This window comes from Polypterus senegalus, chromosome 4 (assembly GCF_016835505.1).
Source record: "Polypterus senegalus isolate Bchr_013 chromosome 4, ASM1683550v1, whole genome shotgun sequence".
Lineage (NCBI taxonomy): Eukaryota > Metazoa > Chordata > Cladistia > Polypteriformes > Polypteridae > Polypterus > Polypterus senegalus.
The window spans coordinates 236462272-236478005 of record NC_053157.1 but is presented as its reverse complement, the minus strand read 5'-3'; the positions used below and the strand labels follow the sequence as shown (position 1 = coordinate 236478005).

At 44.2% G+C, this 15734-nt stretch overlaps 1 protein-coding gene across 3 annotated transcripts in view; it reads left to right on the top strand.

Moving 5' to 3' along the window:
- Positions 1-5266: 5266 nt before the first annotated feature.
- Positions 5267-15734, top strand: part of LOC120528206 (zinc finger protein OZF-like) — a 30553-nt gene continuing 20085 nt past the window's right edge. Inside the window, exons 1-2 of one of the 3 annotated variants that reach the window (XM_039752291.1) lie at positions 5267-5376; positions 10975-11510. In XM_039752291.1, coding sequence (XP_039608225.1) covers positions 11114-11510 — 397 coding nt within the window. In that variant the 5' untranslated portion in view covers positions 5267-5376; positions 10975-11113. Of the gene's footprint in view, positions 5377-5400; positions 5527-8945; positions 9063-10974; positions 11511-15734 lie in introns of those variants that run through there. The other 2 variants (XM_039752292.1, XM_039752294.1) reach the window with 2 other exon arrangements.

Genomic DNA, 15734 nt, shown 5'->3' with positions numbered 1-15734 from the left:
AATGCCTTTTCCAAGTCCACAAAACACATGTAGACCGGTCGGGCAAACTCCCATGCACCCTCCAGGACTCTGCTAAGGGTGAAGAGCTGGTCCACTGTTCCGCGACCAGGACGAAAACCACACTGTTCCTCCTGAATCCGAGGTTCGACTATCCGACGGACCCTCCTCTCCAGAACCCCCGAATAGACTTTTCCAGGGAGGCTGAGGAGTGTGATCCCTCTATAGTTGGAACACACCCTCCGTCCCCTTTTAAAGAGGGGACCACCACCCGGTCTGCCAATCCAGAGGCACTGTCCCCGATGTCCATGCGATGTTGCAGAGACGTGTCAACCAAGACAGTCCTACAACATCCAGAGCCTTAAGGAACTCGGTATCTCATCCACCCCGGGGCCCTGCCACCAAGGAGTTTTTTGACCACCTCGGTGACTTCAGTCCCAGAGATGGGAGAGCCCACCTCAGAGTCCCCAGGCTCTGCTTCCTCATTGGAAGGCATGTTAGTGGGATTGAGGAGGTCTTCGAAGTACTCCTCCCACCGACACACAACGTCCCGAGTCGAGGTCAGCAGCGCACCATCCCCACCATATACGGTGTTGACACTGCACTGCTTCCCCCTCCTGAGACGCCGGACGGTGGACCAGAATCTCCTCGAAGCCGTCCGAAAGTCGTTCTCCATGGCCTCTCCAAACTCCTCCCATGCCCGAGTTTTTGCCTCAGCAACAACCGAAGCCGCGTTCTGCTTGGCCTGCGGTACCTATCAGCTGCCTCCAGAGACCCACAGGACAAAAAAGTCCTATAGGACTCCTTCTTCAGCTTGACGGCATCCCTCACCGATAAACAATAAACAATAAAAAAAAGAGTCCGACTCCGCGATAATGCGCAAAACATTGTCTGACGAGTGATTTCTTTTCTGCACTCGCTTCGCTCCCTTGTCACATGTCGATGCCATCTTGCCATCATTTACATTTGGCAACTCACGCACACGCTAGGATTAGTTGCCGAGTCAACGAGTCTATCATTCCTCCAAGCACAGAGGGAATGCCTGTGACGTGTCAGTGAGATTTGTCGCCATTAACAGCTGATTATCGCCCTCTATCCCTGGATGTCGACAAAAGCCAACATCCGCCCTAAAAGAGTTAATGATTTTGGCTCCAAAGGCTGCATGAACAGGTCCTTTTATTGAATTATCGTCGTGAAAACAAAATGTGTGTATTTTTTTTTTGTCTGGGCTGACTTGCTTGGCCTGCAGTCACCACGACTCTCACCACTGAAAGTGGTTTCCATCCATTATCCAACCCGTTATATCATAACATAGGGTCACGGGGGTCTTCTAGAGCCAATCCCAGTCAACACAGGGCGCAAGGCAGGAACCAATCCAGGGCTGGGTGCCAACCCACACACCAAGCGCACACACACTAGGGACAATTTAGGTTCGCCAATGCACCTAACCTGCATGTCTTTGGACTGTGGGAGGAAACCCACGCAGACACGGGGAGAACATGCAAACTCCACGCGGGGAGGGTCCGCGAAATGAAGTGAACCACGGGTCTACTTACAGTGAGGCAGAAGCGCTACCACTGCGCCACCGTGCCGCCCGCTTTCAGCCACATTTGCCAATTTCTAGTAAGCCGCCATACACTGTAAAAAATAAATGTGTATGTGAATACTAATAACAAAAAATAATCATTACTTTAACAAAAAATGGGTTTTACCCCTTTAATTGATTGTTTAATTCTAATTCAAGAGAAAAAAAATAATGTTAACTTATTTTTCTTAAAATGTTAACATTTTTTATAACTTATTCTAAGTAAAAAAAAAAAAAACTATACTGTGAAGTGAACACATTTAAGTTAAATTTAACAACACGGCACTTCCTCTCACATCGATTTCTTGGTCTTTACAACAACATATTCAGATATAAAGCTTATAAGAGATATTTTACTACGAATGTGAAGTATCAAGCCTATTCATTCCGTAATTAATAACTAGGATTTAATTTTGTTAGTTACAGACGTAAGCAGTTGTTGTTTTCACGAAACCTTTCCCATGGCGAGCAAGGTAGCGTCTTTTTAAACACAGTTTGAAATTGACAGCCATCATTTAATGCTCATGTCTTTAGTTGTGTCTGACTTCCACAAACTAAGACGGCACGATATCGCCAGACTGAATACTCTCAAATTGCAGGATCTGAGTGAATGAGAGGGAGTGTCAGTCAGGAGGAGATCAGTGAGGTTGTGGAGAGCTTTGAATATTAAGAGCGGTATTTAATATTGTATTCGGTAGTTAACAGGGAGCCAGTGAAGCTGAGAGAGAATTGATGTGAAACAGAGCATCCGAAAAGTATTCACAGCGCGTCACTTTCTCCACATTTTGTTATGTCACAGCCTTATTCCAAAATGGATTAAATTCATTTTTTTCCTCAGAATTCTACACACAACACCCCATAATGACAACGTGAAAAAAGTTTACTTGAGGTTTTTGCAAATTTATTAAAAATATAAAAACTGAGAAAGCACATGTCCATAAGTATTCCCAGCCTTTGCTATGAAGCTCCAAATTGAGCTCAGGTCCATCCTGTTTCCCCTGATCATCCTTGAGATGTTTTTGCAGCTTCATTGGAGTCCACCTGTGGTAAATTCAGTTGACTGGACATGATTTGGAAAGGCACACACCTGTCTATAGAAGGTCCCACAGTTGACAGTTCACGTCAGAGCACAAACCAAGCATGAAGTCAAAGGAATTGTCTGTAGACCTCCGAGACAGGATTGTCTCGAGGCACAAATCTGGGGAAGGTTAAAGAAAAATGTCTGCTGCTTTGAAGGTCCCAATGAGCACAGTGGCCTCATTCATCCGTAAGTGGAAGAAGTTTGAAACCACCAGGACTCTTCCTAGAGCTGGCCGGCCATCTAAACTGAGCGATTGGGGGAGAAGGGCCTTAGTCAGGGAGTTGACCAAGAACCCAATGGTCACTCTGTCAGAGCTCCAGAGGTCCTCTGTGGAGAGAGGAGAACCTTCCAGAAGGACAACCATCTCTGCAGCAATCCACCAATCAGGCCTGTATGGTAGAGTGGTCAGATGGAAGCCACTTCTTAGTAAAAGGCACATGGCAGCCCACCTGGAGTTTGTCAAAAGGCACCTGAAGGACTTTCAGACCATGAGAAACAAAATTCTCTGGTCTGATGAGACAAAGATTGAACTCTTTGGTGTGAATGCCAGGCGTCACGTTTGGAGGAAACCAGGCACCGCTCATCACCAGGCCAATACCATCCCTACAGTGAAGCATGGTGGTGGCAGCATCATGCTGTGGGGATGGAACTGGGAGACTAGTCAGGATAAAGGGAAAGATGACTGCAACAATGGACAGAGACATCCTGGATGAAAACCTGCTCCAGAGCGCTCTTGACCTCAGACTGGGGCGACGGTTCATCTTTCAGCAGGACAACGACCCTAAGGACACAGCCAAGATATCAAAGGAGTGGCTTCAGGACAACTCTGTGAATGTCCTTGAGTGGCCCAGCCAGAGCAGAGCCAGACTTGAATACTTATGTACATGTGCTTTCTCAATTTATTTATTTTTTAATAAATTTGCAAAAACTTCAAGTAAACTTTTTTCACGTTATCATTATAGGGTGTTTTGTGTAGAATTCTGAGGAAAAAAATGAATTGAATCCATTTTGGAATAAGGTTGTAACATAAAAATGTTGAAAAAGTGATGCGCTGTGAATTCTTTCCGGATGCACTGTATCTATCATATAGTGCCTTACACATGTGGCCCGCGGCTGGGGGTGGTACCCAGCCGGGATGCCCAGGAGGACCGGAGGAGGGCTTGTGCCTGGAAGCACCTGGAGCACATCCGGGTGTGGATAAAAGGGGCCGCCTCCCTTCATTTGAGGCTGGAGTCGGGTGAGGAGGGGACAAATCAGGAGAAGCCAGAGTGGAGGTGTTGGCTGGGATTGGCTCCAGCAGACCCCCGTGACCCTGTTTTCGGATTCAGCGGGTTGGAAAATGGATGGATGGATGTTTGTCTAGCGCCTTTTTATATTTCTATATGTGTCTGTTATAGCGCCTTTCACATATCTATCTCTATCTAATCCTACCTATTATACTGAGTTCAAATTCTATCATTATATAGTGCCTTTATATCTTGTTTATTATATATGTCTATGTTTATTATATACTGCCATATATATATATATATATATATATATGGCAGTATATATTGTAATATATATATATTGTAAAAGGCGCTATATAGCGCCCGACCCAGCACAGACCACGCAGAGGCAACGTGTACAAAACACACAGGCTTTTATTTTTCTTCAGCTGTGTGACACGTCTTCCCCGTACCACACAGCCCAAACACAGTCTCAAAGCACCAAACAAAACACAAACCACAATTCTTCTTCACCTTCTCTTCCACCACTCCTCCTCCCAACCCTGGCTTTTTGAGTGGTGGTGGCTGGGCCTTTTTATAGCCCACCCGGAAGCATTCCAGGTGATTAACCACCTGGTCCTAATTGAACTTCCGGGCGGGGCTGAAAGCTCGTCCTGCCGGGCTGTGGGAAGCAGGCAGCTCCCCCTAGCGGCCACGCCGGGCCCCAACCAAGCAGTGGAGGACTCCATCTCCCATGGAGCCCTGCGGGCGGTTGGGGAGTCACCGTCGGCCAGGGAGGCTGCCACCAAGCGTCCCGGGGGAGGTATTGGACTGCCCATGGCGGCTCCCCCGGAACAGAAGCAGCAGGGGCGTCCCTGCCGGGCATGGGACCCGGCTGTCCTTCACAATATATATATGTATATGTATGTATGTGTCTATCATATAGTGCCTTTCCTTTCTATCTATCAATCTTTTATATCATACCTTTCTCTATCTATCTATCTATCTATCTATCTATCTATCTATCTATCTATCTATCTATCTATCTATCTATCACTGAAGTAGTCTAATTTAAGATCATAATGGAGGGGAGCCTTACTTTAATATTGTTTTTTTGTATCAGTATACTGCTGCTGGATTATGTGAATTTCCCCTTGGGATTAATAAAGTATCTATCTATCTATCTATCTATCTATCTATCTATCTATCTATCTATCTATCTATCTATCTATCTATCTTAGCAGCATTAAGACATAAGACCGCAGCCGGGGAATAGAAAGAATATGGTAAACCGAACATTACTAGTAATCCTTCCTCCGAGCAGTAGATGGCAGTATATACCGACTTAACATCACTTTTTACCCTCGTGTTTTTTTTTCTCGTTGTTTTATTTTCGCCCTCCGACATCTTCCACCGCTGTACGGGACACAATCGAGAAAACAGAATTAAGTAAAAAGAGAAAAGAGCGGCGAGGAGGAGTCGTTGGACGAAGACGACAACTGTCGGTGAGTAGCAGGAGGATCGGGCGGGGTAAGAATAGAGAGTGGGAAACGAAAAGGAAGGAAAGCGAGCAGGGCGTGGGCAGGCATGTCGAAGAGACGGAAGGGCATTGGCAGAGTAGAGAAGATGAATGCGGAAAGAGGGAGAATGGAAGAGTGAGTGATATATTCGATTGTTTTCATACCAGTTGTTTAAATTGTTATGTCTCGTAGCGAGTTTTGGCAAGTTCAGGTACTGTAGTATTTGGGTGCTGCGGAGAACCGACTTACACCTCTGATTTCAGACGCTGTTTTAATGCTGGACGAGTTTGATCAGACTGAGTAGAAAAAGGAGTAGGACTGGAGGGTTTTTTTAGGGGGAAAGGGAGCACCGTGCAATTAAAACTAAATGTGCGATCCAGGCATTGCATTGCGGACTGAATTCGTCCATGTCACAGCCAGAAAAGATCAGTGACATCATCCTGGCTGACTCAGCCACAGAAATGATTCACTCTGCAGGAACGGTTTTTGGACGATTCATTCATCTTCAAAGAAGAAGTCAAGACATATTAGGGCTGCTGCTTTCGTGGACACTGCGATACCTAAATGTTAATGTCATTAAACATAAACCTGTGCGCAATCAGAGCAGGTCTAACCTCATCTTACTTCCACCTAGCAGCTCTTTGTTATCCAAGCCAAAAGTTTTTATGTGTGTTTTGAAGGGGCGGTTGTTGTTTGCTTATCTCATATATATACCAGTAACGGCGTACTGCACGATAACGTGCAGTGAATACACTTGAGCATTCGTTTGCTCAGAGGTTGATGCGCTTGCTGCTTTCTGAGCGGCTCATCTTTTCTCCACCCAGTAGCGGTCCGCTGCTTCTCTTCCTTCGTCGGCATCTTTTCGCGTTAAAACGCATTAAGTTCGTTTTTGTGTTGCAATTACTTAGTACGTTTTCTTTAATTTGTCACCTAAGCTGGCACTTAAGTCTTCAATCTGCCTCAAGAATGATTAAAGATATGAAGAGGTAGGTGACGTGATCGCGAAAGTGATAGGGAATGAGAACGGCGCACATAGGCATGCGCCGCAGGGCCGCCCTGCTGCGCACTGCCGAGAATTGGTTCAACAATAAAATAAAATAAAAACAGTAATAAAAAATCATCCCCGCGAAAGCGGATAGTAGACGTGATGTAGTATACGTGTACTACATTTCAGGTCAATAGGTGAAACGGTTTGCGAGCTACAGGTGATTTAAAATCCTGAACAGACAAACGAACAGCCACGGTAGCGTATTATAGAAGAATACTGTCTGTCTGTCTAACACATTGTGCTTTATATATCTATCAATCATATACCGCCTTTTATAGCTATCTGTCTGGTGCCTTTTATATCTTTCTATCGGTTTATCTGTTATATAATGCCTTATCCATCCATCCATCCATCCATCCCTGCCAGCTATACTAAAATTAAATTCTATCTGTCTGTCTACTGCCTTTTATATTTGTGTCTGTTATAGCGCCTTTCACATATCTATCTCTCTATCTAATCCTACCTATTGTACTGAATTCAAATTCTCTCTCTTATATACTCACTGCCTTGATATCTTTGTTTATTTATTATATACTGCCTTTTCGGCCCTTGTTCAGAAAGCGGACACCACTTGGTTGTTTCACAATAATTACGATTAGGTATATAAGTAGGTTTTCACATTTCTGTTATCATTTTAGCCCTAAAATAGTGACTTAACATCAGGGACCTGTTTTATTGACCTTAAGGTTAGTGTTTGGGTGAGGGGAAGGGCGTCTCAAGTGGCGTCCTCTTTCTGAACAAGACCCTCCTTTTATATCTATCAGTCAATCTCTGTCCTTATGTCTTTCTTTCTGTCTAGTGCCTTTTATATTTTTCTATTTGTTTATCTATTATATTATGCCTTTTATATCTGTCTGTCTCTCAATCATATAGCACCTAATATCTGTCTGTCCGTCTATTATATAGTGCATTTCATATCTATCTATATATTATATAGTGTCTTTAATTATCTGTCTATCTGTCTGTCTATCTAGTGCCTTTCATATCTATCTCACATCTGTCTCTGTCTGTCTATTACACTAAATTCAAATTAAATGTGCCTTTTATGTCTGTCTGTCAATCATTGTTCCTTTCATCTATCTGTCTGTCTATCATATAGTGCCTTTCATATCTCCTATCTCTCTCTCTCTCTCTATCTATCTATAGTGTCTGTCTGTCTGTCTGTCTGTCTATCTATCTATAGTGCCTTTCCTGTCTGTCTGTCTATCTATCTATAGTGCCTTTCCTGTCTGTCTGTCTGTCTATCTATCTCTAGTGCCTTTCCTGTCTGTCTATCTATCTATAGTGCCTTTCCTGTCTGTCTGTCTGTTTATCTATCTATAGTGCCTTGTTTATCTATCTATAGTGCCTTTCATGTCTATCTATCTCTCTCTCTTCTATAGTGCCTTTCATATCTATCTATCTGTCTATCTATCTATATGCCTTTTATATCTTTCTATCTATCTATATGTCTGTCTGTCCATTGGGTGCCTTTTATATCTTTGTCGCTTTATCTGTTATATAATGCCTTTTATATCTGTCAGTCTATCACAGGGGTCCTCAATCCCGGTCCCAGTGGCTGCAGGTTTTCATTCTAACCCAGTTGCTTAATTAGAAAGCAATTCTTGCCAATAATTTAATTTCATGGCTTGCTAGTGCTTTAACTCTGCCATGTCAAGTCATTCTCATGTCCTCGATTTTCTTCCCCTTTCTAAGGACATCAACCAAATGAGTTGAAGACTAAAATGGCCGAGCAATTCTCAGTCCTTCACTGTCCTTCCAAGTGTTTAATTAAACCCAGTAGTGCATGATAAATACACACAGAGGTGTAAATGGTAACCAGCTAAATGGAGAACTGCTGGTCTCTCTTGTCATTTACATGCTGTTGCTAATTAGAAGCCTTCAGCTGTTTTAAAAACAAAATACGCAATAAGGGTTCAAAATCTTAATGAGCGAGACAAGTGAAGTGAAGCAGAAGTGTTACTTGAGCAATAAGCGCTTCTTGTTAAGTAACTGGGATGAAGCAGAAACCTGCAGCCGCTGCGGCCCTCCAGGACTGTGATTGAGGACCCCTGGCAGTGCCCCATATAGTGCCTTTCATCTGTTTGTAGTGCCTTTTCCATCCATCCATTCAGAGCCTTTCATATCTTTCTGTTTATTATGTAATGCCTTTCATGCCCACCTACCTACCTACGTACCCACCTAGGGTCCCCACTCAGCATAGCCTGCACGTGTGCTGAATGTGAGGACAGAAGACCGGAGTACAAAGAGCAGGCCGACGAGGCGCAGGCAGAACATTCCCACTCTGTACAGATGTCTTTCAAGGCGCGGCCTTTGGATTCATAAAATGCTTAGACTAATTCGGCCTTCACAGAGTGGATGCCAGTATTTATCCAAACCTCTGTCCTATTTTTGTCATCCCCAAATATTTTTTTTATTTTAATTTGTTAATATTGCGTGTTTTTTCTTAGTAATCAAGCACCATCTGTTCTTTTTCTATCATAAAGTGCCAGACATGTAGACTTCAAAAACAAACACAAACATCAAGAAGACTTCAGTGAAAATACAAGAAATGAGAGGACGTGTGAGGAGCTCATCTTGAGCAAGTTGGAGTAAACGCTGAGGAGGTCCGTTAACATGGCAGGTATTCACACAGCAAGGTCTCTGTAGGCACAGCACCGCCACTTGATGAAGTGCTCGCCACCCTTTTCATGGTAACAGCCACTTAATTCAGTTGAGAGTTCAGGGTGGAAGCTGAGAACATGAAGTGCCAGACGGGAACCAACCCTGAAAGGGGCGCCAGTCCGCACACTTGGCCGTCACGCTCCGTTTAGAGCTGCCAGTGATTTTGGGCACATGCGTGTTTGGATGTAGGAGGGCAACTGGAGGTCTGAGAGCAAAAACCAGAGGTGACAAGTGACCAGGCCAGTATTAGAAAGGGCCGTCTGAAGTGAGAGTGGAACAAACCTGTGGGAATGTCCGATGGATTTTCAGTGGATACTTCTGGGTGTGGGGCCTTCAGGCCAGCCAGCAGGCATTCAATCCAAGTGTGTGTGTGTGAAGCAGAAATGGGGCAGCCTCTGAACTGGAGAAGAAGTCATTTTGGGGCTGGGCTGAAAGTGACACCCCGGGGGGGGGTTGGCGGGGCTTTAAAGTTGTCCCCATGCCTAAAGTGTTTTGAGTTAGAAGTGAAGAGGTAAGCTGGAGTGTGGAAGTAAGAGAAATGAAGGGGATTGAGAAGAGGAATGCGGTTGAGCGTGGAGCGGTGGGCAGGTGGAAGAGTCGTCTCCTCTAATATTGGTTGGGGAGTTTTCTGGGACCCGGGACCCACTGACTTGTCTTCATGCCAGACGTATGTTGAGTTGTGTGGAAGGATAAGCTGGAGTGCAGGAGTCAGAGAAATCAAGAGGAATGCTTCTTAGCATGGAGCAGTGGGCTGGAAGAAAAGTCATCTCCCCTAACAGATTTGTGGGGGTGTGGTTTGCTTATTCAGGCCGGCCGACCGACTTGTCTCCATACCACAATTATGTTGAGTTAGGAGAGGAGGGGTAAGTTGGAGTGCAGGAGTCAGAGAGATCAAGAGGAGTGCAGTTGTGCGTGGAGCAGTGGGCGGATGGAAGAGTCGTCTCTCTTAACAGATATTGGTGGTGGGGGGGAGGTTTGGTCATTCAGGCCGGCCCACTGACTTATCTCCATGCCTCAGTTATATTGAGTTAGGAGTGGAGGGGTAAGCTAGAGTGCAGGAGTCAGAAATCAAGAGGAGTGACAAGAGGAGTGCTGCTGAGCGTGGAGCAGTGGGCGGGTGGAAGAGTCATCTCTCCTAACAGATGGGGGGTTTGGTCATTCAGGCTGGCCGACCGACTTGTCTCCGTGCCATAATTATGTTGAGTTAGGAGTGGAGGGGTAAGCTGGAGTGCAGGAGTCAGAGAAATCAAGAGGAGTGCTGTTGAGCGTGGAGCAGTGGGCGGGTGTTAGAGCCGCCTCTCCTAACAGACGGGGTTTGATCATTCAGGTAGGACCCCAAAAACCACCAAACCCAACCCCCCGAGTCTTGAGGTTTGTTTGGTGATATTTTTAACAGCAGTCAAACGTGACTTGATATGTGTTTTGTCCTGAACGTGTATTTCTGTTTTAGTGTAATCGAAGTTTGACATATCAGTACGTCATGGGCGGAATCTCTTTACATTGGGGTGCGGGGGTCTTAGTTGAGGTCAAATTAAGCTTTGGATCTTTCACTGTTGCATTTCGACCAGCTTTGACACACATTGCCAGTATAAAGAAGTTCAAAGTGATCAAAACAGACATGTCTTTTTAATTATGTCCTTATTTTTTGCTGTTTCCTTGTTCTTGACTTTGTCTTTACCAGCCAGGCTTTTGTTTCCATCCCAGGTCGGTTTTCACTTCAGGTCTGCTGAGATCTTCTCAGACTAACATGGAAGGATTCACCAAATTTAGAAGCTCTGGTAGTAAAATGTGGAGGTTAGCTCTGAAATGTGCTCAAGGTCTTTGTGCCAACTTTATATTATATATTCAATCTGTCCCTTTTATCTTCACAGAGGACCACCTTCCCCACTTCCCATGGTCTCTGCTTTGAAGTGTCTAATCGCCTCCATGTCGGGGCCATCCACGTGAGAAGGAAACGGAATAGGAGAGAGGGGCAGACACGTGAGGGCAGAGAAGAGTTTTCCACGGAGCATGGCCTCGGCCAAAGAGGAGAGCATGGATGAGCGACTGGCTCGCATTAAACAAGATGATTGTGAGTGGGGCACACCGGTCGATTTGCGCGTAAAGCTGGAAGACTGTGAAAAACAAATTTCAGTCTTGAAGGAGGAGCAGTCGGAGGGGGAAATTGTTCGGGTTACAGTGGAGGATTCGGAACATTTCTCCCTTAACCCCAAACTGCAAACGTGTGCAACTGGAAACGTTTTCAAGCAAGACGTTGGTGAGGAACCTCACTGCAGTTTACAGCCCCAGTTCATGAACCCCGGACAACTGGCCACCCTGCAGAATTCCGTGGAGGTGAAATCCGAGTTTGAAGAGAAAGTCTGTGGAGAAGCCGATGGGCCGCAGTCATCTCTGAGAGCTGGAATCGGTAAGTAACGTTAGAGCATTAGAACAATCGAGATGAGAACAGGCCATTCAGCCCACCAAAGCTCACCAGTTCTGTCCACTTAATTCTTCAAAAAAAAAAACAAAAAAAAAAATCAAGTTTAGAAAGTTGCTAATGTTTTACTGTCTACACCAGGGGACCCCAACTCCAGTCCTGGAGGGCTGCTGTGGCTGCAGGTTTTCATTCTAACCCTTTCCTTAATTAGTCACCTGTTTTGGCTGCTAATTCACTCCTTTTCCATTCATTTTCATTGATTTGCTGTTGAAGACTCAGACCCCTTCATTGTCTCTTTTTCCTTAATCAGCAGCCAAACAAGAATGAGATACGAAATGAGCCGAACCAACTGGTGTCCATCACACAATATCTGAAAATAAAGAAAGATGAAGGTTCTCAGGAATGTCGATCTACTCGGGTCCACCAAACATTTGACCAGTACTCTTAAAAAAGAGGAAATCAGCAATTTCGGACGTGTCTGCTATTGTACAGTGAGAGCAGAAGCAAGCCGTGGAATTAATTAATGACCATAATCGGTTCCTAATGAAGCCACTGGTTGGAGTCTGAGGCCCTTGACTTAGCTGGTCTTCTGTTGGCTCAGTCACTTCACATTTCATTTCTGTTTGGGTGCCGTTTAAGATAAGAAATGAAGAAATTCAGATGAACGATCAGGGGAACAACATGTTCAAATGTCACCCTTCTTGCTGTCCCCCTTACTACTTCTGCTGTAGTTGCCCAGCTGTCTTCACTGCCACCCAGTGCCTGTCTCCCCTCCTCCCTCAACTCAACCTTGCAGTCTTCCTTTTTCAACTTCCACCATTTGATCCTTTGCTCTGCCCTCGCTCTCTTCTTCTTCTTCTTGATCTCCAACGTCATCCTACAGACCACCATCCTATGCTGCTTAACTACAGTTCCCCCTGCCACCACTTTGCAGTCTCCAATCTCCTTCAGATTGACCTTCCTGCATAGGACATCATCTACCTGTGTGCATCTTGTATGTCTCCCTGTGTTCCTCCCTCTTCTTAAAATCCATATTCACCACAGCCATGTCCATCCTTTTGGCAAAATCCACTATCCTCTGACCTTCTTCATTCCTCTCCTTGACACCATACCTACCCATCACCTCCTCGTCTCCTCTGTTCCCTTCACCAACATGTCCATTCAAATCCACTCCAATCACCACTATCTGTTAATCCCTTCATCAAACTCACTCCAAAAATCTTCTTTCTTACCCATCGCACACCCAACTTGCAGGGCATTTGCACTAACAACATTCATCTTCACACCTCCAATTTCCAGCTTCATCCTCCTCACTCTGTCCATACTGTTTCTTCGCCTTTTCTCCTCCCATCCACACCATGATACAACAATTTGAACCCCCCTCCGATCCACCTGGCCTTACTCCCCTTCCATTTACTCTCGTGCACACACAATATATCAACCTTCCTCCTCTCCATCATATCTGCTAACTCTCTCCCCTTATCAGTCATACTGCCAACTTTCGAAGCTCCTACCCTCAGTTCCACTCTCTTTACCTTCCTCCTCTCCTCTTTCCTCTGGACATGTCTCCCTCTTCTTCTCCTTCTTCAGCTCAATTTCCACCAGCACCCTGTTGGTTAACAGTACTGATGGCAGTACAGTACAGTATCAGTATCAGTACAGATCGTTAACCGGGGCTCGACCGATCCGGTATGGAAATCTGTATTGTGGTCTGGCAAAATTTTACACTGGATGCCCTTCTTGACGTAACCTGCCCCATTTATCTGTGCTCGTGACTGGCGTGAAGAAACACACTGGTTTGTGCATCCCCTGTGGCTGAGTTCTTCTGTGAGTCTTGTATCAAGTGGCAACAGACATTTTCATTTGCCATTCCAACAGATGGTGCATCAAAATTATTACACTGCTTTTTATGAATCCAGTGCAAAATGGCAAATAACAGAGATGTGTGTATTGTATTTGCCATTCCAACAGATGGTGCATCACAAACATTAACAATGCTTTTATGACCCCATACTAAATGCATGCAAGAGAAATGTGTGCAATGCATTTGTCATTCCAGTTCATGGCACCTCACTAACATTAGCAGTGCTTTTACAAATCCAATACAAAAATGGCGCGTAACAGAGACATATGCATTGCATTTGTTATTCCAACAGATGGAATGTCACACTTTTTTTTTTCTTAGTAATAAAGTGCATTGTATATGTCATTCTTTTAGATTATGCATTACAAACTTCATCACTGCTTTTTTGAGTTTCATACCAAATGTCATATAACAGAGACATATACATTGCATTTGTTATTCCAACAGATTGCATGTCACACATTTTTTTTTCTTCTAAGTAATAAAGTGCATTGTATATGTCATTCTATTAGATGGCGCATTACAAACTTCATTGCTGCTTTTTTGAATTCCATACCAAATGGCATATAACAGAGACATATGCATTGCATTTATTATTCCAACAGATGGCATGTCACACTTTTTTTTTGTAATAAGGTGCATTTTATATGTCTTTCTATTAGATGGCACATTACAAACATTATCACTGCTTTTTTGAGTTTTATACCAAATGGCATATAACAGACGTATGCATTGCATTTGTTATTCTAACAGATGGCACATCACAAACATTAACAATGCTTTTATGACCCCATACTAAATGCATACAAGAGAAATGAGTGCAATGCATTTGTCATTCCAGTTCATGGCACCTCACTAACATTAGTGGTGCTTTTACAAATCCAATACAAAAATGGCGCGTAACAGAGACATATGCATTGCATTTGTTTTTCCAACAGATGGCATGTCACGCATTTATTTATTTTTTTTGGTATTAAAGTGCATTGTATATGTCATTCTATTAGATGGCGCATTACAAACTTCATCGTTGCTTTTTGGAATTCCATACCAAATGGCATATAACAGAGACGTATGCATTGCATTTGTCATTCTAACAGATAGCGCATCACAAACATTAACACTGCTTTCACAAAACTTCTACCAAATGCCATTTAATAGAGATGGTGTTTAACTCTGAGGTCTACGTCGATCACTTGGATTTCATCCCGTCTTAGACAGGTAGCAGAGTAATGCAAAGTGCTGAACTGTAAACAGTGGGGTGACATTGGGCTCACGTGCTTCCAGCTGTCCTTCAGAGCGTCTGTGTCGTAGGTCTCAAACTCATTTGCAGCTCAGTCAAAGCGCTTTACGGCCTCGCAGAAGAGCAGATCGACTTGCTGGTCTTTTTTTTTTTTTTTTTATTGTAAAACATTTTCAAGTTGCAAAGTCCTCATGGTTTATGTACCCAAGGAATGCGGTGTGCACCGTTTGCACTGATGCCAAGCCCTTCAGGGTGCTAGTGGTCTGTTTGGGTGTTGCTTTTCTGAACATCTGTTTAGAGGATACCACTGTTGTGTCGTTTGTACTTGAATGTTTTCGTGTTTTGTTTTTGTGTGATGTGCGCAGGGTATGTAGGTTTATTATGTTTACCATTTTCAAAAGATTGCAGTACTTATTCAGATAACATTTAATGACATTTATAAAATGTATTGTACCACCTCAGTATTTTCTTCCATCAATTAATATATATGTATATATACAGTTGTCTATGGTGGGTTGGCGCCCTGCCCAGGATTGGTTCCTGCCTTGTGCCCTGTGTTGGCTGGGATTGGCTCCAGCAGACCCCTGTGACCCTGTGTTCGGATTCAGTGGGTTGGAAAATGGATGCATGGATATACAGTTGTTGCCCAAAGTTCTGAGAAGGACCCAAGTGTTGGTGTTCACCACGTTTGCTGCTTCAGTGTTTTGAGATCTTTGTGTCGGATGTTTGTCTGGTGTACTGAAGTAGAATGACAAGCAGTTAAGAAGTTTCAAAGGCTTTTATTGACAATTCTATGAGTCCATATTTGCAGGGTTGGCTCTTCTTTTTTTTTCCAAGACCTCTGGAATTTAACCTGGCAGGCTGTCCATCAATCAACTTCTGGACCAAATCCTGACTGATGGCAGCCGCCGCCTCATTCTTACATAATCGATACTCGGAGTTGGGCAGAATTGGTGGGTTTTTGTTTGTCCATCCACTGCCTCTTGAGGATTAAGTTCTGGGGAGTTTCCTGCCCACGGACCCAAAATGTTGATGTTACACGGTGTATCGAATGTAGTTGTTTTAGTGCATCTTCTCGGTTGGTGACTTTAACACTCGCCTTGACTCT